This window comes from Bos grunniens, chromosome 11 (assembly GCF_055505025.1).
Source record: "Bos grunniens cultivar Pamir isolate PY7600 chromosome 11, Bosgru_T2T1.0, whole genome shotgun sequence".
NCBI lineage: Eukaryota > Metazoa > Chordata > Mammalia > Artiodactyla > Bovidae > Bos > Bos grunniens.
In genome coordinates, this window is record NC_141175.1 from 45,510,341 (window position 1) to 45,537,812 (window position 27,472).

Consider the following 27,472-nt stretch of genomic DNA (forward strand, 5'->3'; position numbering starts at 1 on the left):
TCTTACAGCTTTAAAGCATGGAGTACAGCAGAGACTTTTTTACACTCCATTTTAAAACTAAAGAGGAAGAAAGCTAATAGGAACCATACTTAAAGGAATACAAGCAATCTCCCCATCTCCCACCAGTATCATGTAATCTGAATACCATTCGGTCTACTTGAATTCCAACTGCTTCTCTACATTTACTCACCAATATAGTTCTCTACTTCCTTTAAATGCAAATTAATCTTCACCAAAAGAATAAGAAAGAACAAAAAACAGCTAACCTCAAAAGGCTAAGTACAAATTTAAATTTGAAAATGAAAAGGATAATCTGTTGATTTACAAGAAAGTAAACACTTGCCTTTTCTGGGAAACCTCTATCATAGCTGTCAGAGTAGCCCAGTTCTGTTAGAACAGGCTCTTTGGAAAAGGCATCCAGGATAAAAGGTTGATAAATTAACTTCTCACAATTTTAACTGAATACTTACATCCATTTTTTCCACCCAATGATATCAAAACACAGAAAAATAAATTGTAACTTTGTTCTGATTCTTTTAACTTTAGAAACTTACCAGAATTTAAAATATTTAAAACAGGCAATGGTTTTATACTGAGCAAATACTGAAAATCCTTAATTAGTAAGCAATCTTAATTTTTAAAATATATCATTACATTTTGTAATTATTTCAGGCTAGACGATCAGTGGTAGCAATAACAACTCAGCATGTAGATGGATGAAAGCAAAAACATAGTGTAGGGTCCTTACTTCAAATTCATGTGATGGTGCTGTGGTGAGTATCTTTTCTAGTTCCTTCTTCACAGATAATTCTAGTTCTTGTCGAATGACTTCTTGGAACTGAGAAGCACCATCCTGAGACATTGCCTTGCTGAGATCTAAAACAAAAATGTAAAAACCACAAACTGAGAACTGACAGCCATTCAAACAGCTGGTAAACCACAACCAATTTATTTCTGGTGTGCCAGTTAAATGAAAAGGGCTCAATTCTCTGGTCCCATCACCCTCCAGGAGGATTTTAACATTGCCAACTACTTATGACTTGATAATCATACTGGCTCAGATTTGACTGTCTGGTATATCTATATGGTTTTTGAATGTATCTAAAATATTAAAAGATGAAGCAGGTGGAAGTAAAAGGATTAATCTTCATTTGAGCATATATTAAATTGTTCCATCTCTATTAATGTTTCTGTCCTAGCCATCAAAGCTGCAGACAAATGAGAACATTCAAAATAACATTCAGTTCAGTTCAGTTACTCAGTCTTGTCCGACTCTTCCTGACCCCATGGACTTCAGCACACCAGGCCTCTGGTCCATCACCAACTCCCGGAGTTTACTCAAACTCAAGTCCATTGAGTCGGTGATGCCCTACAACCATTTCATCCTCTGTCATCCCCTTCTTCTTCCACCTTCAATCTTTCCCAGCATCAGGGTCTTCTCAAATGATTCAGCTCTTCACATCAGGTGGCCAAAGTATTGGAGTTTCGGCTTCAACATCAGTCCTTCCAATGAACACTCAGGACTGATCTCCTTTAGGATGGACTGGTTGGATCTCCTTGCAGTCCAGGGGACTCTCAAGAGTCTTCTCCAATTCCACAGTTCAAAAGCATCAATTCTTCGGTGCTCAGCCTTCTTCACAGTCCAACTCTCACATCCATACATGACTACTGGAAAAACCATAGCCTTGACTAGACAGACCTTTGTTGGCAAAGTAATGTCTCAGTTTTTTAATATGCTGTCTAGGTTGGTCATTAACTTTCCTTCCAAGAAGTAAATGTCTTTTAATTTCAAGGCTGCAGTCACCATCTGCAGTGCTTTTGGAGCCCAAAAAAATAAAGTCTGACACTGCTTCCACTGTTTCCTCATCTATTTGCCATGAAGTGATGGGACCGGATGACATGATCTTAGTTTTCTGAATGTTGAGCTTAAAGCCAACTTTTTCACTCTCATCAAGAGGTTCTTTAGTTCTTCTTCACTTTCTGCCTTAAGGGTGGTGTTATCTGCATATCTGAAGTTGTTGATATTTCTCCCGAAGTGTTGATTCCAGCTTGTGCTTCATCCAGCCCAGCGTTTCTCATGATGTACTCTACATAGAAGTTAAATAAGCACGGTGATAATATACAGCCTTGACGTACTCCTTTCCCAATTTGGAACCAGTCTGTTGTTCCATGTCCAATTCTAACTGTTGCTTCCTGACCTGCATACAGGTTTCTCAAGAGGCAGGTCAGGTGGTCTGGTATTCAGAATTTTCCACAGTTTATTGTGATCCACACAGTCAAAGGCTTTGGCATAGTCAATAAACCAGAAATAGAAGTTTTTCTGGAACTCTCTTGCTTTTTCAATGATCCAGCAGACGTTGGCAATTTGATCTCTGGTTCCTCTGTCTTTTCTAAATCCAGCTTGAACATCTGGAAGTTTATGGTTCATGTACTGCTTGAATTCTCCAAGCCTGGCTTGGAGAATTTTAAGCATTACTTTACTAGCATGTCAGATGAGTGCAATTGTGTACTAGTTTGAGCATTTTTTGGCATTACCTTTCTTAGGGATTGGAATGAACAATGACCTTTTCCAGTCCTGTGGCCACTGCTGAGTTTTCCAAATTGGCTGGCATATTGAATGCAGCACTTTCACAGGATCAACTTCCAGGATTTGAAATAGCTCCACTGGAATTCCATCACCTCCACTAGCTTTGTTCATAGTGATGCTTCCTAAGGCCCACTTGACTTTGCATTCCAGGATGTCTGGCTCTAGGTGAGTGATCACACCATCGTGATTATCTGGGTCGTGAAGATCTTTTTTGTACAGTTCTTCTGTGTATTCTTTCCACCTCTTCTTAATATCTTCTGCTTCTGTTAGGTCCATACCATTTTTGTCCTTTACTGAGCCCATCTTTGCATGAAATGTTCCACTGGTAACATTAATAAGGGCATATTTTGTGGAATATGTCCTTATGGATCTGCTGCCTCATAAGAGAGCTGAAGGGTTTGGCAACTGAAACAAAAGACTTCTTCCTCCAGGCCAGATGAAAAATTTAAGGATTTTTTTTCCATTTTAGAAGGGGGGTCACTTCAGTTTATATTCTTACCTAAAGAAGAACTCTTGAGAGATACTGGCAATTCCAAAGTGCCTCCACTTGCCTGGCATAAAAATTTTCATTTTAAAAGAAGGGCACAGGGCCGCCTCCCTGTTTCTAGCTCCTAATTAAACTTCTATGCTCATCTGTGTCGAACAAGATTATCAGGACTTTTGACATAGCTAGACACCTCTGTAACAGATGGATCTAACTAAAGATGACCGAAATGTCTGTTAGGTGAAAACAAACAAAAATAGAAAAATACAGAAAAAGGAAACAACCCAGACTCAAGTACCTTGGGACAAAGATACTAACACAGGCTGTTTTACGTACTTCATTATCTAAACAGAAATTGTCTACTTCTTATAAAATAAGGAAGAGATTATTGTTCACGTCCCCCCATCTTCAATACCTAACTCAATCTTAAAAATGTGTTTTGAAGCTACATTTCATTGATAGCTAGTCAGTTCTATAAATGTTGGTATCAACAATAGCTAAAAAAAAACTCCCACATGCCATAAATTCCTTAATTTGTTATCTGGGCAGAAGGAAACACATAGACAAAATTAAAGGCAAGATAATCAATATTTTAAAGATAGTTTTGAGAGCAGAAATTAAATTACTGTTAACAATTAGTAAATATTTAACACCTGAGGTGATTTAATGCAGACAGCCTCTCCCAAATACTGAAAAATGTTAACAAGTGAGATATTTATCATAGCTTTTCGAAAAAAAGTTTATACACAATTTCCACCATGTTAAAAAAAAAAAAAAAATTTGGTGAAAGCACACAATCTAATCCTAAAATAGTATATTCTAACTGTGCTCTTTCTAAAGGCTAAGTTTATGGACTCCAGTAAAACTATCAAAATGACTCAAACTGTGGTTCATAAACAACTTACATGTGAGCTAAGAAACATCATAAGAAACACACATGGTTATGTTTCATAAACAAAGATATGTTTCAACTAGTAATTTGCCATTTGATTATAATCTATAAAAAATGATAATAATGAATGAGCATACTGGTACAACTTTTTTTGCACATAAAGAGTTTAAGTGCAAAATAGAGTCACATAATTATAAAAATTACTTACAGAATTAACAAATTATGTGATAGAGTCACATAATTATAAAAATTACTTACAGAATTAACAAATTGATACTGTCTATATTTACAAATGCAGAGAACAGGTAACCATGTACATGTTGTACAAAGTAAAATTAAAATTAAAAATGAATTAAAGCTTGAAAGATGAAGTAATTTACCAATTTTAAAATGCATACACAAAGACCTCTGAACTACACACGTTCGTTCAAACTGAACCAATGATGGAAAATACAAAAAGTGCAGCATTTCTAAAGAACCAGACATTTCTACCATAATTATTTTCTATTAAAAGAATTTTTCCTGTTCTGTCTTTGGAGAACCTTTCTTTTCCCTAAGACAATCATCTTAAGAATGTTTTCAGGCACTACAATTTGTAACAATCAAAAAAACAGTCTTCTAATGGGTCCACAGTATTCAAGAGATTGAAGCCCAATGCACTTCGGGGTTCAGCACTATCACTGTGACAGGTAACTAAAAACCCCTACAGAGCATTTTAAACTAGAGTTAATGTGACATCAACCACACATGTTATCCTCTGGCTAACTTAGCTGTAGTTTAAAGTTTGTCACAGGTTAAGTACCCCACTAACTCCCATATTAAATAAAAAGTCACTTGGAAGAAAAACATACTAAATATAAAACCACTAAAGAATGCATATATCATTTGATTCTATGTCACAGACTGATTAAAACAGATCAAGAAGTTACTATAAAACAATTTTAAAAGTTTTTTGTTAGACTCAAAAACATCTACAAGACTCTGCTTTGTTGAAGTTAGGTCCTAAAGGCCAGCCTGCATAGTCACATTCCTCCAAATAATGATGGAAATATTTAACTTATATTTCGGGCAAATGCCAAAAGTGAGATAAAATTAAATTTTATTTATTTTTACTACAAGTCTACAAAGTCTGAGCTGTTTGAGACATGAGAAAAGCCTAGAAAACAGAAAAAAAAAAAACCACCACACCAAACTTTAGAGACTCATCCTGCAGAACAATAGCCTATCAATGTATGTGATTTAAGGCTAAAAACACACAGAACCCATGTTACTATCCTCCCTTCCAAGCCTAGCAAAGAAGAACTGAAAGCCTCACATTTAATACTAAATAAATACTTAAAAAAAAAAAAAAAACTACATGTGATCTTTGCCAGCTGCAGTAGGTCCAACCTTCAGGAACAGAAACACAAGATTCACACTTGAGTTGTGACAAATATTCCAAACTTTATTCCTCCTGTTCATTTGATATGGCACCAAAGCAAATAGAGAACCATCTGCATTCCTTCTCCCCCTCTACAAATCTGAACAGCTTTTACAATAGAAAAATCAAGCCCATTACCTCTTCTACCTCTTTCCACTGCTGTTTCCTTCCCTTTCTCCTGTGTGAGGTGCTACTACAAACTTCTGATTTTAAGTCATTTAAGAAAGGGCTTTCAATGAATAAAGAATTTTCAAGAATAAGGAAGTGTGTTTAATCAAGAAGAATGTCTATTCTTAAGCACCTGGCACAGACTAAGAAGCACAGCACTAGAAACCATTTCCCTTTGCAGTGACCTCTTTTATCTATTCCTGAATTCTTTAAGAAAGACTTGGAGTTTTTGATAGGAAAAGAAGTATAGAACTTAGAAGCTTTCTTGGACCTAACATTCTCAAGTTACACTTCTGGCAATGGCAGCTGTGTTTCTAATGGAAGGTCAATTAAAGAACCCACTGACCAATATAAACTGCTGCTGCTGCTGCTAAGTCGCTTCAGTTGTGTCCGACTCTGTGTGACCCCATAGACGGCAGCCCACCAGGCTCCCCTGTCCCTGGGATTCTCCAGGCAAGAACACTGGAGTGGGTTGCCATTTCCTTCTCCAATGCAAGAAAGTGAAAAGTGAAAGTGAAGTCGCTCAGTAGTGTCCAACTCTTAGCGACCCCATGGGCTGCAGCCTACCAGGCTCCTCCGTCCATGGGATTTTCCAGGCAGGAGTACTAGAGTGGGGTGCCACTGCCTTCTCCGAATACAAACTAGAACCTCCTAAGATGTTTTGTCCCCCCTCACTTCCTAACAATAGAGAATTGATTCCCCTCTACTTTAGATAGAGAGCATTTTAGGGACAAAACACTTCATTACCTCACTCATAAAATCAAGACATTTTTAGAGATGAGAGAGAGCATTTAATCTACTCTCAACATTTTACAAACGAGGAAACTGAGGTTGAAAAGTTAAATGACCTACCCAAGGTCATAGAGCAGGCTAATGCTGGAAACAAAGTCAGTTTATTCTGAGCCCAATTCCACCACAGTGAGGTAGAAATATCCTGCTCATTTCTGCCAACTAGTCTGGCTCTCTCTAATCTTTGGCACAAAATCCCTAAGTAACATTCTCCTTCAAAAGCATTTCTATCAGAATGTTTTATTACAGGAAGCTCACATCAAGCTGGGTTTACAAGTATTGTCTTAGTTGACTTAATGACAATTTAGCCAACTGAGGATAAAACAGGCAGTAGCTTTTTAGACACCTTTCCCCTGCCTCAACTTCCTAACTTTTCCCTGTTCATGAGTACTAAGATTTCAACATCATGGACTTTTCCCTATCCAAGTGGCGCCAAAAAAGCGGGAAAGGGAGGAAAAGGGGAGGAGGAAAGCAACAGAACTGAGAAGTATGAGATATTCAATCAAACAAATTATTGTTTTGTTTCTTAATTCTGTTATTTTATCCATTTCAGCAACTAAGAAGTATACATAATACCCTTCCCCTGACATTCTGATACAGACACAGACAAAACAACTTCACATTTCAAAGCAGAAAGCTAGCTTCACAGGGAGCAGGGCACAGAGAACACCAAGGGCAAGGAAGGTGAGGAACCCTCCCTCCTAGGCCACCTCCTATCCCTCAGATCTAATTAGTCCTAACCTTCCTTGGAAATGCATAAGGAGAGGTACCCAAAGTCATAGAACCGGTATAGAACCGGTGAGCTCACTTAAACCAGGAAATGACCTGCGATCCAAATAAGCATAAAACTCTAAGAATGCAATGGCAACCAGAAATAAGCATGAATAAAGCTGAGGATGGGGCTTCCTACGTGGCGCTAGTATTAAAGAACCCACCTGCCAATACAGTTTAGACGCAAGAGACACGGGTTTGATCTCTGGGTTGGGAAGATCCCCTGGAGGAGGGCATGGCAACCCACTCCAGTATTCTTGCCTGGAAAATCCCATGGATAGAGGACCCTGGCGGGCTACAGTCCATGGGGTCATACAGAGTCAGACATGACTGAAGCAACTTAGCACGCACGCACAAAGCTGAGGATATATGCTGACTAGATTTATGACCTATTAAAGCTAACCAGCCTCTCCTGGGCTCTTATTGCAGTCCTTTAAACTCAGCTGTTTGTGAATATTCCTCCTAAAAAAACTCTTCTTCTATGGATTCAGCTACCCAGTATTATCCTACATCATCTCCTTTTATTATAACCATGCCTCAATTTCCATAACTGGCTCCTCCTTTCTTCTCCTACTCTCTGGGTTTCTAAAGATTCTGTTCCCAGACTATTTCCCCCTTATTCGTTCCCTTATTGTTCTCCTTACTGATAACTCCTAAATACATGCCTCTCATCCTGATCTTTTTTCCTGAGCTCCAGGTTAACATTCCCTACCACCTTCTAGACCTTTTGCACCTGGACACCCAGTTGGGTACCTCAAACTCAACATGGAAACCAAACTCATCATCTAAACTAAATTCATCTCCCTGCCCCAGCCTCCATGGCATTGACATTCTGCTAATCACTGGTAGGCAACCTAGAAACCTCAGCCACAGTTGGTTCATCCTTCTTCACATTACATCCACATCCAATACCAAACTTAACTGAATCACTACCATTCCATTCATTGCTTTTAATTCCTATAGCTGCAACCTTAATTTCACTCTCCTGGTCATGATGACAATAGTTTTCTAACTAGTCAACCCATCTGTCTGTCACTCTAATCTGGTGATACCAGGTAGAATGGGTTTGTTTCCCTAAAAATGCAACTCTAATTATATCACTTCTCTTCTCCATTTGGTGGGATTTTCACTTGATGGAAAAGAAATACAAATTCCTGAGCCAGGCACATCTTAAAAAGCCAAGCTGAAGTACTTTTTTTGAGTAGCTAAAGCTAATGAAAGTGCTCAAGAAGAGAGCCTAAAGGTTCCAAGTTCCTGTTTCAATAGGACTTCTAAAACCTTAATATGCATACAGATCTCCTGGAGGGCTTGTTAAAACATAGATTTCTGGGCAAGTGCCCAGAGATTCTGATTCTGGGTCTAGTGTGAGGAGAATTTGCATTTCTAATAACTGAATGTTGCTACTATTGCCTTGAGTAGCTCTGATATAGATTATACTCCAATTATCTGAACATGTTTGTAGCAGCCATGCATGTCAATGGTCTTCCTACCCCAATGCTATTCTGGTCATCTATTCTGTTTCAAGGCCTTCAAAGATGGCACTAGGCCCAGACTGGTTGAAAGCCTTCCCAAGGATTGGTTTAAATGTGAAACATAAAATGATTCTGGCCAGTGAGCCTCAAAGATATGGTTTGCCAAAGAACTTTGGATAAAGGCATTACTCACTGAAAGAAGTGAAACCTGAGAAAAATGAATATGTGTCTATCCCTCACCTTGGGTTTCTTCTGATATTTAGTGACTCTGAAGAAAGCTGACCCAAGAATGAGGCAAACATACTTAAAAGGACAGAAGAAAGAAAAGACTGATGCTGTTTTTATACTGAATTAAACAACTCTGGAACATCCCACTTCAAGTCTCTCATTTTTTTTTTTTTAAGCTAACTGAGTCGGTATTTTTCTGCTGTATAAAATTAAAACCATCCTAACTATTGTAAGACTGTTCCAAAACACATATCTCAAGTGTCATTCAATGCTTTTAGAGAAGGGTGAGCAGAAATGAGGAGGAAAAAATAGAAATTAAAGGCCCAGTTGTGAATTTCAAAATCATAAGAATCATCCCAACAACTGGGAAACCTCTCTGATCTCTCAGCCCCCCAAAGCTTAAACTCTGTGTGACGTGAATAATGTCTGCTATTGTCGGGGGTGGCACTCCTAGAGTTCTAGGTAGTAAGTAGCTTCTGAACACACAAAGAGGTCCCCCTTTCTACCCTAACTCTGCTATGTGGAGGTTTTAATCTGTACTGTATCAGACACATATCAAAAACCCCCAAAACTAATTCTTTGCTGAGATGCCTGTCTGTAGCACTGTAGTGGTTTGAATAGCCAATAATATATCATTTGTAAGTGTTTAGTTTAAATGTAACCTCTTCCTAGAAATCTTTCTAAACTAAGCACAGTCGCCCATCATGTTTTCACGTGGTAGATCCTTGAACCTCCCCTTTATGATATCATATTTTCTAGATTTATTCAATGTATATCTTACCCAGTAATATCCAAAGATATATCATATGTATTTTGTTCATCTATGTAATCCCAATGTATTCTTAAAACAGAGCTAGAAACATAGCAGATTCTCAAGTAATGTTTATTAAATCAATGAGTAAGAGTCTACTATGATACAACTATGTCTGGGTATAAAGATGTTAGGGTCCAGTCCAGTGGAGGTAGTACCTGGTAAGGTCAAAGAGACAGTGTTCAAGAGCCATGATTTCAGGCCATGGAGAAGAAGGGCTAAGAAAAGTAGGGACAGTGTCTTGAGTACTTGAAGTCCCTAAGGTTTCTCAAGTAGAGGCTGATTTATCAGGCAGTTTCAGGGATGTCGTCAAAGAAATTTCAAACTTATAGGCCTAGACAAAATGATCGCTAAATTTTTTTCAATTCTTTATTATTGTGTATAAATGTTACTGTAATGTTTTCACAAACTTTAGAGGTTAAACAAAAGTGGGTAATGTGTATATTTTAATTTAGCTTAATTCAGTAAAATACAGAAAAATAAAGTCCATGGCGTTCAATCATAAAGAAAAATCAATTAGTTGGTTTTATACAATTTTATGTGATCTTTTAGTATTAAAAGTATTGTATTTTATATTTTAATCGATTAGTATTGATTATTTTATATTATAAACTATGATTATTTACATTTGCAAAGACTTTTAAATGACTCAGCCATGTATATCCTAACACTTGCACAGGTAAAAGCCATATGAATGCTATAAATGAGTTTTAACAAAAATTAAAAGGTACCAACCAGGCTTTTGAGAACTGTTCTAGCACCAGATATGCAGAGATACTTGATTATCAAGATTTTTGTTAATCATGCATTGCTTGCTTAAAATTTTTTTAACTGTTAGAATTTATACATAAACCAGATTTCTCATTAATAATTACGCTTAACCTTGCTCTCATACAAGATGGTAGCTCTTAAAACTAAAAAAAAAAGAAAGAAAGAAAAACACACAGCAATTAAAAATCAAAAGAAAAACCCAGAAAATATCATTTCTGGAAAACCGAACATTCAGGAGAGATGTGCCAACTAGTTAAATAACATCACTTGGCATCAAGTTTTATGGATGGTAAGGGGCCTGTCATACCCATTTGTTGAGAGGACAGTAAAGGGATACAGTATAAAACCACAATAAAGGACTAAAAAATGATTTAATAGGCTTGCCTATAATTTGATTTATGTTCAGTTCAGTCGCTCAGTCATGTCCAACTCTTTGCGACCCCATGAATCGCAGCACGCCAGGCCTCCCTGTCCATCACCAACTCCCGGAGTTCACTCAAACTCATGTCCATCGAGTCGATGATGCCATCCAGCCATCTCATCCTCTGTTGTCCCCTTTCCCTCCTGCCCCCAATCCCTCCCAGCATCAGAGTCTTTTCCAATGAGTCAACTCTTCGCATGAGGTGGCCAAAGTACTGGAGTTTCAGCTTTAGCATCATTCCTTCCAAAGAAATCCCAGGGCCGATTTCCTTGCAGTCCAAGGGACTCTCAAGAGTCTTCTCCAACACCACAGATCAAAAGCATCAATTCTTCGGCACTCAGATTTCTTCACAGTCCAACTTTCACATCCATACATGATCACTGGAAAAACCATAGCCTTGACAAGACGGACCTTTGTTGGCAAAGTAATGTCTCTGCTTTTGAATATGCCATCTAAGTTGGTCATAACTTTCCTTCCAAGGAGTAAGCGTCTTTTAATTTCATGGCTGCAGTCACCATCTGCAGTGATTGTGTAGCCCCCCAAAATAAAGTCTGACACTGTTTCCACTGTTTCCCCATCTATTTCCCATGAATTGATGGGACCAGATGCCATGATCTTCGTTTTCTGAATGTTGAGCTTTAAGCCAACTTTTTCACTCTCCACTTTCACTTTCATCAAGAGGCTTTTTAGTTCCTCTTCACTTTTTGCCATAAGGGTGATGTCATCTGCATATCTGAGGTTATTGATATTTCTCCCGACAGTCTTGATTCCAGCTTGTGTTTCTTCCACCCCAGCATTTCTCACGATGTACTCTGCATATAAGTTAAATAAGCAAGGTGACAATATATAGCCTTGATGTACTCCTTTTCCTATTTGGAACCAGTCTGTTGTTCCATGTCCAGTTCTAACTGTTGCTTCCTGACCTGCATACAGACTTCTCAAGAGGCAGGTCAGGTGGTCTGGTAGTCCCATCTCTTTCAGAATTTCCCACAGTTTATTGTGATCCACACAAAGGCTTTGGCATAGTCAATAAAGCAGAAATAGATGTTTTTCTGGAACTCTCTCGCTTTTTCCATGATCCAAAGATGTTGGCAATTTGATCTCTGGTTCCTATGCCTTTTCTAAAACCAGCTTGAACATCTGGAAGTTCACGGTTCATGTATTGCTGAAGCCTGGCTTGGAGAATTTTGAGCATTACTTTACTAGCGTGTGAGATGAGTGCAATTGTGCGGTAGTTTGAGCATTCTTTGGCATTGCCTTTTTTGGGACTGGAATGAAAACTGACCTTTTCCAATCCTGTGGCCACTGCTGAGTTTTCCAAATTTGCTGACATATTGAGTGCAGCACTTTCACAGCGTCATCTTTTAGGATTTGAAATAACTTGATGAGTCTAATTCCCTTGAAAATGAAATAGGGCCCTAGAGATGCTGATTTACCAAAGGACACAGTGGCAGTGACAAGCAGGAATCCCAATCCTGCTGCCCAGTGCCCTGCTTCTCCTTCCTGGAGGAAGTTCTCCCCTTTCTCTGTTACAGTGCGTTTGTTTACGTGGCTTGCCACCTCCAGGTTGTATGCCACCAAATCTGAAGGAAAACTGGCAAAAATTCAAATATCTCTATTAAGTGAGGTTACTGCACAAGATGAAAAATTAAAAACTACACATCATAATAAACATTCTCTTGTGCTCTTCACTTTTCCTTCTATATTGTTTATTTTCTGGGCAATGAAAAATCGAAGAAAGCTTTTATGTACTCTATAAATATTTTATTACCAGGACTAAGCATTTTACCATTGACATAAATGAACCCGCAAGTGAACCCACAGTGCAGAACTGTGTCACTCTGTTTTCCTGCACTCTTTGGGAGTTTTAAAATTCTAGGTAGGGTTATAACATAAATGAAAATCACATCAGCCTTTGCCAGGGCAACAACCAGAGAGAAACACAAACTTCAATTACCTTTGTGGCCAAAGAGCAAGTAGAACCATTGTTAAACAGAGTGTCCCCTAGAATAGCATTTTTTACAATTTGAAGACTAACAATTAAACAGTAGACTGAACATAATGAATTTGTACATGAATATAACGAATAGTGGTTTTGTTTTTTTTAAGATACAAGTTAAAAAAATCACAGAGAAACATGGAACTCTCTTGATTTATACAGAAAAACTAACAAACATCTAGCAAGGTTTGGAAAACAGAACATTTTGTTGTTTATATAAGTAACTAAGATGACAACAGTCAATTTCTCCATGGCTCTCAAAAACAATCCTTAATTGTCAAAATGGTTTTGGGGGCACAGTCAATTTCATTTGGCAGTGACTGAGAAAAACAATGGGACTGTTGGCAGAGGCAGAATTTGAGTCCTAGACAATTACTGTGCAACAAACTAAAGGAAATGCCTGCATCACCAGTCGAGAGAACTGGGAAACAGATTTCAAATGGAGCATTATCCCCCTTTTCACACATAAACCCAACCAAGAAACACATAAAGTTTAATTTTCTTTCAACAGTTTAGCAACCCAACTTGCAAAGAATTTAGTAAGCTATTAATAGAAAGATGCATGGCTGGTGGTAGAATTTTAGAGATCTAAGACATATGGTTTCAATTAATAGTCACTGTGCCTGGGATAAGCCATCAAATTACCCAAGACCAAGACGTCCAAAATTCCAAATACCATTACACCAAGTTAAAACATGAAAGCTTGGAAATGAAACTGTAGGCTGTGACAAAAGGACACAGTCTAGAAAGCCAAGCTTCCACAGAGATCCCAAGCAATCAAAGGGTGGAAAGTGAATCACACTTGCACATTCATTAAATCCCAAATTTTCAGAGGATCTCACTGACAGTTTTATTCTAATATCACTGGGATTTTCTCCACTAGCATAAATTCTGGATATGAGGATGAATCATGTTACACAAGGTTAATACAGTAAACTCTTAATTATTCATATTTACAGATAATCCAGAGTTAAACTTTCAAATACTTGTTTATACTAACTTTTCAGAAATGGAGAGATCCAATGGGAACTCCTAATACCTGCACTTCCACAAAAAGTACCAAATTCAACTTGGTGGAAGCTGGAAAATTACAGTATATTATTCTTTGACTCAGAATATTTTTATTACAAGCCCAACTAATGTTCCTCAAATAAGTATCTTTTAAGCAAAGTTACTACAATTCACAAGTTACTGGAATTTTCTATGAAGAAAAATAAATACAGAGAGAATGGGAAGTGAGTATGAACTGTGAATGTGAACTATTAGTATATTACAAGAAAAATGTGACATAATATTACAAAATTAATAGTTTGTAACTGGGCCACCAGGGAAGCCCAAGAATACTGGAGTGGGAAGCCTATCCCTTCTCCAGGGGATCTTCCAGCCCTAGGAAATCAAACCAGGGTATCCTACATTGCAGGCAGATTCTTTACCAACTGAGCTACCAGGGAAGCCTCAATATTACAAAATTAACATTGTCATTTCCTTTTAAAGTTATTTTTCAATTTATCTTCAGAATATTAAACTGACACTTCCAAGAAGTATACCAGTTAATATTTCTTATTTCTCTAATGTTCAATTTATTTTCTTTATGAGTGCTCAGCTCAGTCGTGTCTTACTCTTGCCACCCTATGGACTGTAGCCCTGCAGGCTCCTCGGTCCGTGGGATCTTCGAGGCAGGAATACTAGAGTGGGTCGCCATATCCCCCTCCAGGGGATCTTCCTGACCCATGAATCAAACTTGTGTCTCCTGAATTGGCAGGTGGATTCTTTACCACTGAGCCACCTGGTAGACTCTCACAAATGAAAATCGTCCATTTTACTGGAAGAAAGACCTAGTTATCAAAATCACCCATTTTACTGGAACAAAGATGATCTGACCAAGATCCACATTAGAAAACAAAGAGTGTTCATCAGTACAACTCTGAATTTCTTTTAATTTTTCATGTATAACTGTGACTATGAATTTAACTAAATCCTTCTTCTTCTCAAGCAACATAATGAATGCTAAGCTACATCTTTAAAAAATGAGAAATGTGCCTTAATCATTGCTTTGCCACCTCTAGTCTTGCCTCAAATCCATGCCACAACCTCCCTGGGCTGAAAACATCCTAGTCATCTAAATAGTCAGCTACAGGCTAAATTTGGTCTTAGGATTTGAGAAGAACCAGGCTTAGGCCTGACCTCTACAACCAAGCCCCAGAATGCTTCTCACCCTGATGTTCATCTGAGACCCCTCCTGTTATAATTAGTTCAACTAATCTTCCCTGGCTAGGTGCCATTGACCAAACAAGAATCACCAAACTAAAGACATGAAAAGAGAATTCCAACAAATGGAAAAGTTGACAGGCCTCAAATATTTTTTAAGTGACACAGAGGCACTCAAATGGCTTTCCCTGAAATAGAAGGAAGGACTTCAATTTAAGAATATTAAGGGCCATTTTTATATAATTCAGATAGATTAAATTTTTTTTTTTTTTTAAGTTCCTCTAGGGACTTTCCTGGTGGCCAAGAGGTTAAGGCTCTGCGCTTCCACTCCAGGAGCATGGGTTTGATCCCTTCTTGGGGAACTATAACCTGCATGTGTCGCAGCCAAAAAAAAAATTTTTTTAATTAAAAGAAAAAAAAACGAAAGAAAGAGATGTTTCAAAGTTCCTCTAAATTACAGCATAAGTACATAACACAGCCTTAGTTGGCTAGATGACAATAGGCCCAGCACCATTTATAAGTTTCAAATCATGTATGCAGATTGCCCCGTAGCTCTCAGATCCTTTGGGAAGCCAAATTCCAAATGCACCCATTGACACACCTGGCAAAAGTCCTAGCTGCTGATGAACCAGCAGGTCACAGGAGGAGGTATCACCTCCAACTATGGCAAGTAGTAGATAACATTTATTTAGTACTCAATCAAATAGTAGTCACATTTATTTAGAATAATTGAGGACCCTGCAACAACCCCTGGGATGGAGAAAACTAGCAAATGGAGATGCAATTTTATAGGCAGACAGAAGGTGACATGAGGGCAGAATACACCAACTAGGGAATTAAGCCAGAGATCCAATAAACAATCCTCCTATGAGAAGGAATCTTAAGTGCCTGAGGAACACAGACTTGAGAGATGCCCAAAATAAGTTAAATCTTCTTCTGGCTGAGTATTACATATACTGAGAATTCTCCTACCTACTGACGTTAAATATTTTTATTAGTTAAACATTTCTACCTAATAACTTACAGTCAAAGTGCTTAAGAATGGAGATACTTAGCATTCTTATAATGCACAGAGCCTAGTTTTGAGACAAGAGATTCAAGCCAAGTGTAGCAACCAGATTTCAGGACATTTAAACATAAGTGCACACAACACACAGGTATAATACCCAGATCTGTGCCCATTATAAGGGATACAAGAGAAATCCCAATTTAGCATATTAGAAGAGCTCAAAATTTTGTTGTTGACTGGACTGAAACAAAAACTCTCACCAATTATGTATTCACATCATCGTTCAAGCTTTCCCCTCCAACTCCATACTTTAAAAATATATGTATCACCAAGTTGCTGGAGGCCTGAACACCAAAACTGGAATAGGAAAATAAAGAACTGTCATAGGTGACTTGTTCTGCTTCTGTTGGGTGACATGCGGTTATATTTATGGTGGCAATGCTATCCAAAAAGCCATCACCGTTTTAAGAAAGGAAAGGAAAATTTACTGCCCCGTCAAACTGCACTCACATAATTTGTCTCATTTCAGCTTCTCAAAAACCCTATGGCATAAGTGTTAATACCCAATGTTTATATAAGTATTAATAAAAATGAAGATTCAGAAAAATTAGGTGTCTATGATTACCTATCAGTAACAGGATTCAAACCTAGGTCCATCCCTTTTATCTTTCTCAGCAATTATATTAGAGGTGTTATTAATAAACTACAACCAAATGTGGGCTAAACTACTAAAAAAGTGCTGTGTTTCTCATCCATCATCTGTGACAGGTTCTTTCAGAGCATTTACCACTTCAAGACACTGTATTTCCCCCAGGGATATAATATTATCTTGGCCCACAGGGAACTAACAGTCTAGTTGGAGAAAGGAGCCATTGTTCCTGATAAGTTTTTAGCTTAGGAGGCAACAAAAGGACAAGCGTTTAGACACATTTATATACGAATTTCAGTGCTTACTAGCTGTGAACTTTGGATAAGATACTTAAATTTCATCACCTATAAATATACTACCTCTCAGGGTTCTTGTGAAGCTTAAATGAGACAACATATGAAAACAGCTTCAGTTCAGTTCAGTCGCTCAGTCGTGTCCGACTCTGCAACCCCATGAATTGCTGCTCGCCAGGCCTCCCTTAGAGGCCTAATATTTGTCCATTCCTTTCCTTATGAAGTGGTACAAGCTAAGTATCAATGCACAGAAATATTAAGAAGTACAACAGCAAAGATCAATTTCATCTACTACCAAAAAATTCAGAAACAAAAATCCCAACCCTTTTACTTAAAAAACTGATATGCAGAGACAATGGATTTATGTGCCAATAAATTTATCACTTATCATAGCAACAGAGTTAATACACAGAGAATTTACAGTTGATGTTCAAATTTAAACAATGATAAACAGGAGCAAAATCATGTTAAACTTTTTTTCAGAGGGGAGAGGTGTGTCATCTTTTTGTGCAAAATTGTCAAATTTAAAAATGAAAACTACCATTTAGAGCAAAATTGGATGGCAAGTAAATGCAGTGTTGGATTGAATCATGGAAAGTCTGTCTGTGGTTCAGTTAATAGTAACGTTACTGGTGATAATTTCTTAGTTGTGATGTATGTGAGACTTTTTTACAAATCTAAAGGTATCCCAAGATAAAAAAGTTTATTAAAAAAGAAATAGTGGATGACAAGAGAAAGGAATAACAATATACCCAGGTACTACCACTTAATACCTCCTGAAAGCAATTAGTTAGCCATTAACAGCAAAAGACTTGACACCAGTCAATCCACAACACCCCTTCTGTAAGCTGCTCTAAACCGTAACAACAAGAACATCTGGAGTTTAATAATATTCTCAATCTTTAAAAAGAAGTGACTTGTCCACTTATCTCTAGCATATTATTCCAATACTGGCTTTCTGGTAATTAAATGTCATCATTACAAAAACAAGCAAACTTCTGACAGTTACCTCTACCTTCTATTCTTGACTAAGACATTTATTCAGTCTGAACATAAGAGGCTTCCTTCATCACATATAAAGCATAATATGAATTTAGAAGTTTAATGACAAGTGACATTTCTGAGCTTTGTGCTAAAGGCAGATAAGAATCCCATCTGTTTTCAAAATAATGCAGGCAGTCAAAGTCTCTTATTTTATTATACAAAACTCAAGAGTTAATAAAGTAGTGATGTAAAACCTACTATGACATTTTTATGCCCAGGGCCAAATGATGGCCATTACTGATACAATTTTTTTAAAGTACATCTGCATTTATTGAGAGCCACATTAAGTGGTTGTGAACTTTACTAGCTGTGTTTTCAGCAAGATGGCTGAAGCTTTCACACTCTTGGGTCCTCAAAAAAAGGGTTTCCTTACATAAAGAGAAGGCAAGTCCCATGCTACACACTGATGACAGAGGTTTAAGGTAGCATCAGTTTCAAAGTGTACACACACACACACATACACACACATAACATTACTGCTTAATTTAGTTGAGATGCATTCTTTAAACCTTTTCCAAACACACATGTAGAATTAGAGAGCAATTTGCTAATTTCAAAGAAACCCTAATAATCTTTACAGATTTCAAGGGGGGGAAAAAAAAAACAAACAGCAATGCAGCAAAGTCATTTCTTCTGCTGAAATGACCTCCAGCTTCTACGAGCTACTCCCTGTTTCGCAATAAATGAATCTGAGACTCAGACCACGTACACACAAACGGAGAAGCTGAGAACACTAAAGCTTCCCCAACCGTCCTGGCTAAACCCACCTGCCTTTCCTCAACCCTCTCAGTCCCCCTTCCCGTCCGCACCCAGAGTTACCTCGACTTCGACCATGAAAAGACAACAGGGATCAATCGGCAGCCAAAATCCTGTTTTATCATCATTTACAGCCACTATCCCGGGAAGCCAGGGTGCTACTAACCTGATTTCAGGGAGGCAGAACTAAATGCAGGGTATAAATGATACGTTATCTGAAACGCCAACCCAGCAGCTCAAGACAGCTCAAATGTCAATTTAACGAAAAGGGTTTCGCAAACAGTATCTCAAATGAACATTTCCACTTCCAAACCACCCACCAACCTCTCCACTGCCGGTCCCCAAGTTCGGTACTGCTAGAGCAACCCCGGAGATAAGAAGAAGCGTGTCTTACCTTGTACAAATCTCGACATTTTAGGGATTTATTAAAATACTCTGGCTTACAAATATAAATATATTTAAATGTCTAGAGGAGTCAACGCTATAGAGGTCTTTCTTCCACTCCTGCTTTAACAAACGACGAATTCTTTCTTCTCTTCCTATGTTTGGCCACTTAGGAGAGTATTTACTCAAAAACCTAAAACTGCCTCCAAAAAAAAAACAAAAACAAAACAAAACAAAAAAAAACTTAACCCCCTTCCCCACTTTCAAAAGACAGAAACTTGGTGCGACTGAGTCTGCTTGGAACTCCAGCCTACACTGCACCCCTGACACAAATGAGGGCCAGCTGGAGGCTCCCGGAAAAGGTAAAATCACACGAACTTAAATTTCATCAATGAAAGAGGCGGATCTAGAGCGGCTTCACCGCCCCCCCGGGTCCCCACGCCCTCGGGGGCTGGACGGCCGCGGGCACAGGCGGGCCGCACCCCTACATCCCCTCCCCTTGCTGCCTTCCGGCCTCAGGACGGTTCCCCGGGGAAACTCAGGCCAACAGCGGTTCCCGCCCCAGCAGGGTTCGGGAGGAGGGGGAGGCCTGCCAAGGGGGACGATGCAGTCCTTTCTACCCGCTCAGAAACATCCCGGAACTCGGAGGCGCTAAGAATTCGGCGTGCCGTCCGGAGGCGGGCCGGGGCCTCCAGACGCCAGCCTCCCAGCTGCAAGCGGCCGCGGCTTTTTCCCGGGAGCGGCCGAAAGCTACAGAGCCCCTCCCCCGCAGCGGACACTAGGGGGCCACCCGCGAGGGGAGAACCCCTGTGCCGCCCCGAATCCGAGGGACCGGAGTCAGCCCCAACCCTCACACATTCTAGTTTCTCTTGGCCGAACCCCAAATTCGGCCTCCGGGGCCAAAGTGCAGGTTGAGTACACTGGCTCTACAAGCCTCAGAAAGGGCAACACATTCGCCCTTAGAGTGGTGGGAAGCCCGCCCCGGCCCCTCCCCAAACCGCCACCGAGACCCACCTTCCTCCTCTTCCTTTAGCAGCTGGGAAACTGGGGGCGTTTGTAGCGCCCCTGGAAGAAGACTTGCAGGCTGAGAGAATGTCACCTCTGAGGCACCCTTCTCTCTCCCTCTCTCCCCTCACAAATGCACACCTCGAGCCCCTCGCCAGTTGTCACAGCCCAGCTGCTGACCTCCTCGGTCCACCTAGCTGCGGGATCCCGACATCCAAAGCCCCCACTTTCTCCTAAACACCTCCCCTCCCCCTCCATTTGGAGCGGCCCCTTCAATGCGGAAATGCACCCACCGCGCAGACAGACAGGAGCAGCCTCCAGTCAGGAGCCGAGGCGGGTTCAGGGCCTGGCCAATGAGACGCACGGAAGTGTCAGCGGGTGGGGCGTCTGCGGCCTGAGGCAACTCCCGGAGCCGAAGCTGCGATGGGGGCCGCGCGTTCTGCGGCTGAGAAAGGAGTGTTTCACCAGTACAACTCCCAGCCTTCCACAGATACTTTAGCAAGAGAGAGAACCTGAAGCACGATTGGTTATTTTCGTACTGCTTAAAAATGTTTCCGCTTACCAGAGATTGAAGATAGTTATGTACCCGGAGGATAGGGCCAGATCGCCCTCTGCCCCCCGCCCCCAAAAGCAACTACCCTGAGAGACCCCAGGCCCTTCTCAGTAAACACAAACTCTTCTCACACAGCTGGTGTCGGGAGGGTGAAAATGTCGGGAGGGTTAAGGAATAAGCAGTTGGATGTGTGGTACTTACTAACAGGAGGAGAAATGTAGGGCATCGAAGAAAATGCCATGTGAAGGCTCTCACACCATAACTACCACCCCAGTTCCAATTCCTACAGAGGTTGTCGTTGTGCTAGTCGGTTCACTTGTTCAATAAAAGGGGAAGTGACTTTGGTTACCCATCATGAGACACTTACCTTTTAGTAGACTCTTGAAGTCCTCAAGGAAAGAGGATTTTAAAAGCTAGAACGTTGGCAGTGACTCGGGGACTGCAAGAGGGCCCGCCCAACGCCGCTAAATCACACCTGGTATTGCCAACCCCACCTGCCTGTATGACCCAGTGCGCCGGCCAGTGGGTGTATCTCAGACTTTGCAAGTCATGACTCAACCCGCCTGCATTGGGACAAGTGAATTGTCAGCGCTATCTTAAGGTGCCTTCTATAAATCAAGTCATTCTAGAAGAGCTTGAGGCATTGGAAAACACTAATCAACCAAGGTAAGCGAGAGTTTTTAAATGACTCATTCTGTAAACAAACTATTCTTTTTAGTGCTGCATATTCCTATGGGAATGTTACTGAAGTAACATAGAAAAGGCCAATGATTCATTTGTCATACTGGAGAACGATAACGCTTGATAAAATCTTTTTTCTGTGAAATTCAAAAATATCACACCCAAAAACCTCTCAGCTATAAAAGTAATTTCCCCAAATAAAACCAAAGAAGTGTATAGAATCCAAATGTCTACTCTTTAATAAAAGCCTTTATGTACTGTAGAGGAATTTTTCCGGCACTAGTTAAGCAGTATTTATCCATCAGCGTCAACACCAAAATAAAATACTACCAAATAATTTGAGCCACATAGCGTTGCTTAGCTGAAAGGTGATAAAGTTGAAGAGTGGTGAAGAGTCTTTAATTATGGAGGTTTTATTGTAAGAAGGATGATCAGTTATTTTCTACCTACCAAAAGATTAAGGGAGAGGAAGTGAGTTTTAATTGCAGCAAGAGTTTTTGGTAAAATCTAAGGATGACATCTTGGTTTATGAGTGATTATATATTAAGATATAGTATCAAAGGATGTTGTACACTTGCTGCCTCAAAAAATCTCTAAAAAGAAACTGCCTGTCTTCAGTGGTTGCTGCTGCTGCTGCAAAGTCGCTTCAGTCCTGTCCGACTCTGTGCGACCCCATAGAGGGCAGCCTACTAGGCTCCTCTGTCCCAGGGATTCTCCAGGCAAGAAGACTTAAATGGGTTGCCATTTCCTTCTCCAGTGCATGAAAGTGAATAGTGAAAGTGAAGTCACTCAATCTTCAGTGGTTAAGTCGTATCAATTCAGAGGCTGGCTCTTAGAGAAGTAAAACTCTAGAAGCTGTATTCCCAAATATTATTTCAAATCAGTTCAGTTCACTTCAGTCGCTCAGTCGTGTCTGACTCTTGTCGACCCCCTGGACTGCAGCACACAGCCTTGCCTGTCCATTACCAACTCCCAGAGTTTACTCAAACTCATGTCCATTGAGTCAGTGATGCCATCCAACCCTCTCATCCTCTGTCATCCCCTTCTCCTCCCACCTTCAGTGTTTACCAGGGTCTTCTCAAATGAGTCAGTTCTTCGCATCAGGTGACCAAAGTATTGGAGTTTCAGCTTCAGCATCAGTCCTTCCAATGAACACTCAGGACTGATTTCCTTTAGGATGAACTGGTTGGATCTCCTTGCAGTCCAAGGGACCCTTGAGAGTCTTCTCTAACACCACAGTTCAAAAGCATCAATTCTTCGGCACTCAGCTTTCTTTATAGTCCAACTCTCACATCCATACATGACTACTGGAAAAACCATAGCCTTGACTAGACAGACCTTTGTTGGCAAAGTAATGTCTCTGCTTTTGAATATGCTATCTAGGCTGGTCATAACTTTTCTTCCAAGGAGCAAGCATCTTTTAATTTCATGGCTGCAGTCACCATCTGCAGTGATTTTGGAGCTCCCCAAAATAAAGTCAGCCATTGTTTCCACTGTTTCCCCATCTACTTGCCATGCCATTAAGTGATGGGACCAGATGCCATGATACTAGTTTTCTGAGTGTTGAGCTAAGCCAACTTTTTCACTCTCCTCTTTCACTTTCATCAAGAGGCTCTTTAGTTCTTCACTTTATCTGCCATATGCGTGGTGTCATCTGCATATCTGAGGTTATTGATATTTCTTCCGGCTGTCTTGATTCCAGCTTGTGCTTCATCCAGCTCAGCGTTTCTCATGATGTACTCTGCATATGAGTTAAATAAGCAGGATAACAGTATACAGCCCTGATGTACTCCTTTGCTGATTTGAAACGAGTCTGTTGTTCCATGTTGCTTTCTGACCTGCATACAGATTTCTCAAGAGGCAGGTTAGGTGGTCTGGTATTCCCATCTCTCTCAGAATTTTCCAGTTTGTTGTGATCGACACAGTCAAAGGCTTTGGCATAGTCAATGAGGCAGAAGTAGATGTTTTTCTGAAACTCTTGCTTTTTCAGTGATCCAAAGGATGTTGGGAATCTGATCTCTGGTTCCTCTGCCTTTTCTAAAACCAGCTTGAACATCTGAAAGTTCACGGTTCACGTACTGTTGAAGCCTGACTTGGAGAATTTTGAGCATTACTTTGCTAGCATGTGAGTTGAGTGCAATTGTGGAGTAGTTTGAGTATTCTTTGGCATTGCCTTTCTTTGGGATTGGAATGAAAACTGACGTTTTCCAGTCCTGTGGCCACTGCTGAATTCCAAATTTACTGGCATATTGAGTGCAGCACTTTCACAGCATCATCTTTTAGGATTTGAAATAGCTCAACTGGAATTCCATGGTGCCTTGTAAAATGGAATTTCTGTTTTCAGTGCTTTAAGTTTAAATTCTGAACCCCCAAACATTTTGTAAAAGAGCCTCTTACTCCCTCAGAACCTCTAGAAACAATCTCACTTGGCAGACCAGATGGGATTAAGGGGGAAATATCATGGCCATGGAGAAGTTTCAAGTCTTCTTAGAAGGCTATTGTCTATTTCTGAAATATATTTACATATTTTAATGACTGAAAAGTCATTTTGTGTGTGTATGTGTGGTCTGTTTTTTCATAATACACTACTGTGGAATTTTCGTTTGGGGTCCATGACACTGATAATCTGTAAAATTAGATATTTGTGATGTAAATGGATAGATTTACAGATGAAACTTTTACAGAAATTTAGGTGTTTGTGTGGGGAGCGGGGGCAGAATCTAAAGGAAGAAGTAAATGGTGACCTGGGAAGGAGTGTGTGTACATACAGGGATGAGTTGAAATGAGATTAACTGTAAACTAAAAGAATGCTGGAAGCCGATTTTTCACTGGTACTATATACTACCATCCAAGGATGATATAAATTCTGCTTATAATTTTCTCATTCTTTCTTCTACTTCTGAGTAGAAACTTAAGAAAATTCAGTTTAATTTACCCAGTTCTATGTCCTGGGATATATAACAACCTGTTGTATCTTTTTCTTTAGACAGGAACATTCTATCAACACAAGGAAACAATGGCTGTTGCCTTATTTCTAAGCATCCCTTTTTTGGTGCCTATTTAGATTTAATGCTTGACATAGTATCTGGTGCATAGCAAGGACTCAATAAATTTATTCTTTGTGACCAGTCTAGTGCCAGTAAATCTTTTCAACTTGCAGTGTTGTATCCTAGTCTCTACCCTTTGAGAGCTGTAAATAAGATTACATTTTTAACTTAAATTTAGAGGTAAAGAATTTTTAAGTTTCAGTTATTTCCACCTAGAATGTGAACTTGGGCCAATGTAAAAGAGTAATAGCAGAAAATGCACCATCCTGATGACTTGACAGTAAGCTTTCCTAACTATCCACCATGATCATTATCTAATATGGGGTGGTTTAGAAATTGCTAAAGTATGAAATTAGTGTACAGATCAGCAATGTGTGTGGTCTTTTAATTCTTTTCTTGTCTATCCTGACCCCGTTCCACACACACAAGAAAATAAAGCAGTGCAGTTTTGGAGAACATGTCAAAGACATAAAAATTTCTATGTCATGCCCAAAGTTTAGCCAAGAGACCAAGCAATAATTACACACTAAACTGTTGCCCACTCTCAACATTGGCACCCATCTATACTCATCTAAATCCTAGGCCACCCACTGAAAGAAGAAAAAGGGGACTACTATGAATTAGTCAGAAGTTGCCAGTTATTGACTAGACATAACAGTAGGGCATTTTACTTGAGTCAAAAGGTGACCAAACAGGGTTAACTGGAAAATGATATAAAGTAATATCTGTGAAACAGACTACCAATGAATGTGTAGTTTAAGAAATGAATGATGTTTCCAAATACTTGAAGAAGAGAAAGACTTCATTCTTTCCTGTTGCCAACACCCTGTTGTTAATGAGTCAGGAAGTTTTCTGAAACAAGTTGTGAATTTCAATTATAACATATCCTTCCATTTATTCATAGTATGATTTTTAAAATTACATTTGAAGGTTATATAACTTTATATCACAACAATATTGCTTTATATCATAGCAATTATTTCAAATAAGATGTTTTTAAAAACAGAGTTTTTCACATTATCTCAAGAGTTGATAAACCAATCTTCTGACTAGTCTTACAAGTTACCAGGCTTGCAAAAATGCAATTTAACCACAACATGCATTATCTTGTTCATGCTTATGGATAATTTCCTTCCCGGTTCTCCTTTGAAAGTTGCATAGAAGTCAGGTTTTTTCTATGTTGTCTCCTGTTACTCTTATTCTACATGTTGTCCAGAGGAGAATGTTGGTGACAAATGGTGATGCCCATAAATTGTTAAATCTCACTTCTATGCCAAACTGCGTATAACCCCTTGATTATAGAGGCAGAATGAACAGGCCCAGGAATAACTGTAAAGAATAGTCTGTACTCACTCAGAGTTTCTAATAAACATAGATTGTTTATATAGTCATAATTCAGAAATATGAAAAAAACTCACTAAGGAATAATACATCTCTTACTAAACTTATAAAATAAACCTTATACTCCTTTACTAAGGTGATTTATACGTAGGTGATAAAATTGCTTATTGACTTTGAAATCCTCAAAAAGAACTGGTAAATAGGAAAGTATTCAGTTTAATCCTGTTTTTCTTCCTCTTTTAAACATATTAAAGATTCCCCACTGTGCATTCCATCAAACATCTTTTGATGGCTTTCCAAACATCTCTGCCTCTGGTCTAGCTTATTAAATTTCCTGCCAGTGCCACCACTGGGAAGGAAAGGATAAAGAATTTCTGTTCCCTAACTTAGGCTCAGGGAATTTATTTTAAGCATTCACACTCACCACCCTAACTAAATATTAAAGAAAAGATCCTCAGGACTGTTCTTTGGATGAAGCTTAAATAACTGGGTAACTGTGCCATTAAAATGGGTAATATGATTAGCAAACAAAAACTGTTTTTTCCCCTTCTTAGAATGAAAAGGAGTAGGACTGTCATATTAAAGACCATAGGAAAAAATGTGGTATACTGATGTTAAGTTCTGATATCATTTTTGATTGAACTTTTTAAAAACTTTTCAATAATGATGCACATCTTTAAAAAAAACAAAAACAAAAAACTAATGAGTACCAAAATGCCTATAAGGAATAGCAGTTCTCTCCTGCTCTGCCTTTCTTTATTCCAGTCCTGTTACCCAAGGCGACCATTATTCTTCTGACGGTTACCTCAGTTATACCTGATTGTTATTTTTAAGTGCTTATTTTGCTATTTCTTTGGTTTCTGGATTTTTGTTATTGTACATTTTGACTTCTTGTTATAATAGATATGGACTTTGCTCACGTATCCCTTGGACATTCTTTCCTCCATTGTTTTAGTCTCCTAAACTATATTTCCCAACCTTTCCTCATTGTAAGACAGAGAGAATATGGTATCCTATGGTAACCTGAAGGGAATTTGTAGATATGTATACTGGACTTCCTGAAAAATTAACTGCTTTTAAAATATATATAAAATAATGAAAATAAAAATAAATGTAAAGTAATATGAAAAATATTAACTGTTAAATTTGTAAAAAAAACCCTGAGATAGTGAAGGACAGGAAAGCCTGGCATGCTGCAGTCCATGGGGTTGCAAAGAATCGGACACAGCTGAGCAACTGAACTGAGATGAAATCTTCAAATTTTTGAATGAGAAATTTGAACTTCTGTGCCTGAACATATTATTTTAAAATCAAGTTTTATGCCTGAAAGCTCTACATAGGTTCTGATAAAGACTTTCAACTGTTAATCTCTTCAAATTCTTGAGAGTCACTGTACTAGGCTGGAAAATGCCTCCCAATGATATCCAGTTCTTAATCCCCGGGACCTATGAGTATTATCCTGTATGGTAACAGGGGCTTCAAAAATGGAACTAATTTAAGAATTTTCACATGGAGAGATTATCCTGGTTTATTTGGGTAGGTCCTAAATGTAATCACAAGTGTCCTTAATAAATGTATACGGAGGGAGATTCAAAGACAGAGAAGAAAAAACCATGTGATGATGCAAGGAGAGGGAGAAAAGATGATGTGATTCAAAGCCATGAGCTAAAGAATGAAGATGGCCACCAC

General features: G+C 39.1%; 1 protein-coding gene across 6 annotated transcripts in view; it reads right to left on the reverse strand.

Moving 5' to 3' along the window:
* UGP2 (UDP-glucose pyrophosphorylase 2) overlaps positions 1–21,157 on the reverse strand; it is a 57,241-nt gene extending 36,084 nt beyond the window's left edge. The window contains exons 1-2 of one of the 6 annotated variants that reach the window (XM_086326357.1): positions 21,082–21,157; positions 749–876 (exon numbers count right to left, since the gene is read on the reverse strand). In XM_086326357.1, coding sequence (XP_086182483.1) covers positions 749–862 — 114 coding nt within the window. In that variant the 5' untranslated portion in view covers positions 863–876; positions 21,082–21,157. Of the gene's footprint in view, positions 1–748; positions 877–18,835; positions 18,961–19,166; positions 20,417–20,454; positions 20,681–21,081 lie in introns of those variants that run through there. The other 5 variants (XM_086326358.1, XM_086326356.1, XM_086326355.1 and 2 more) reach the window with 5 other exon arrangements.
* Between the last annotated feature and the right edge of the window lie 6,315 nt (positions 21,158–27,472).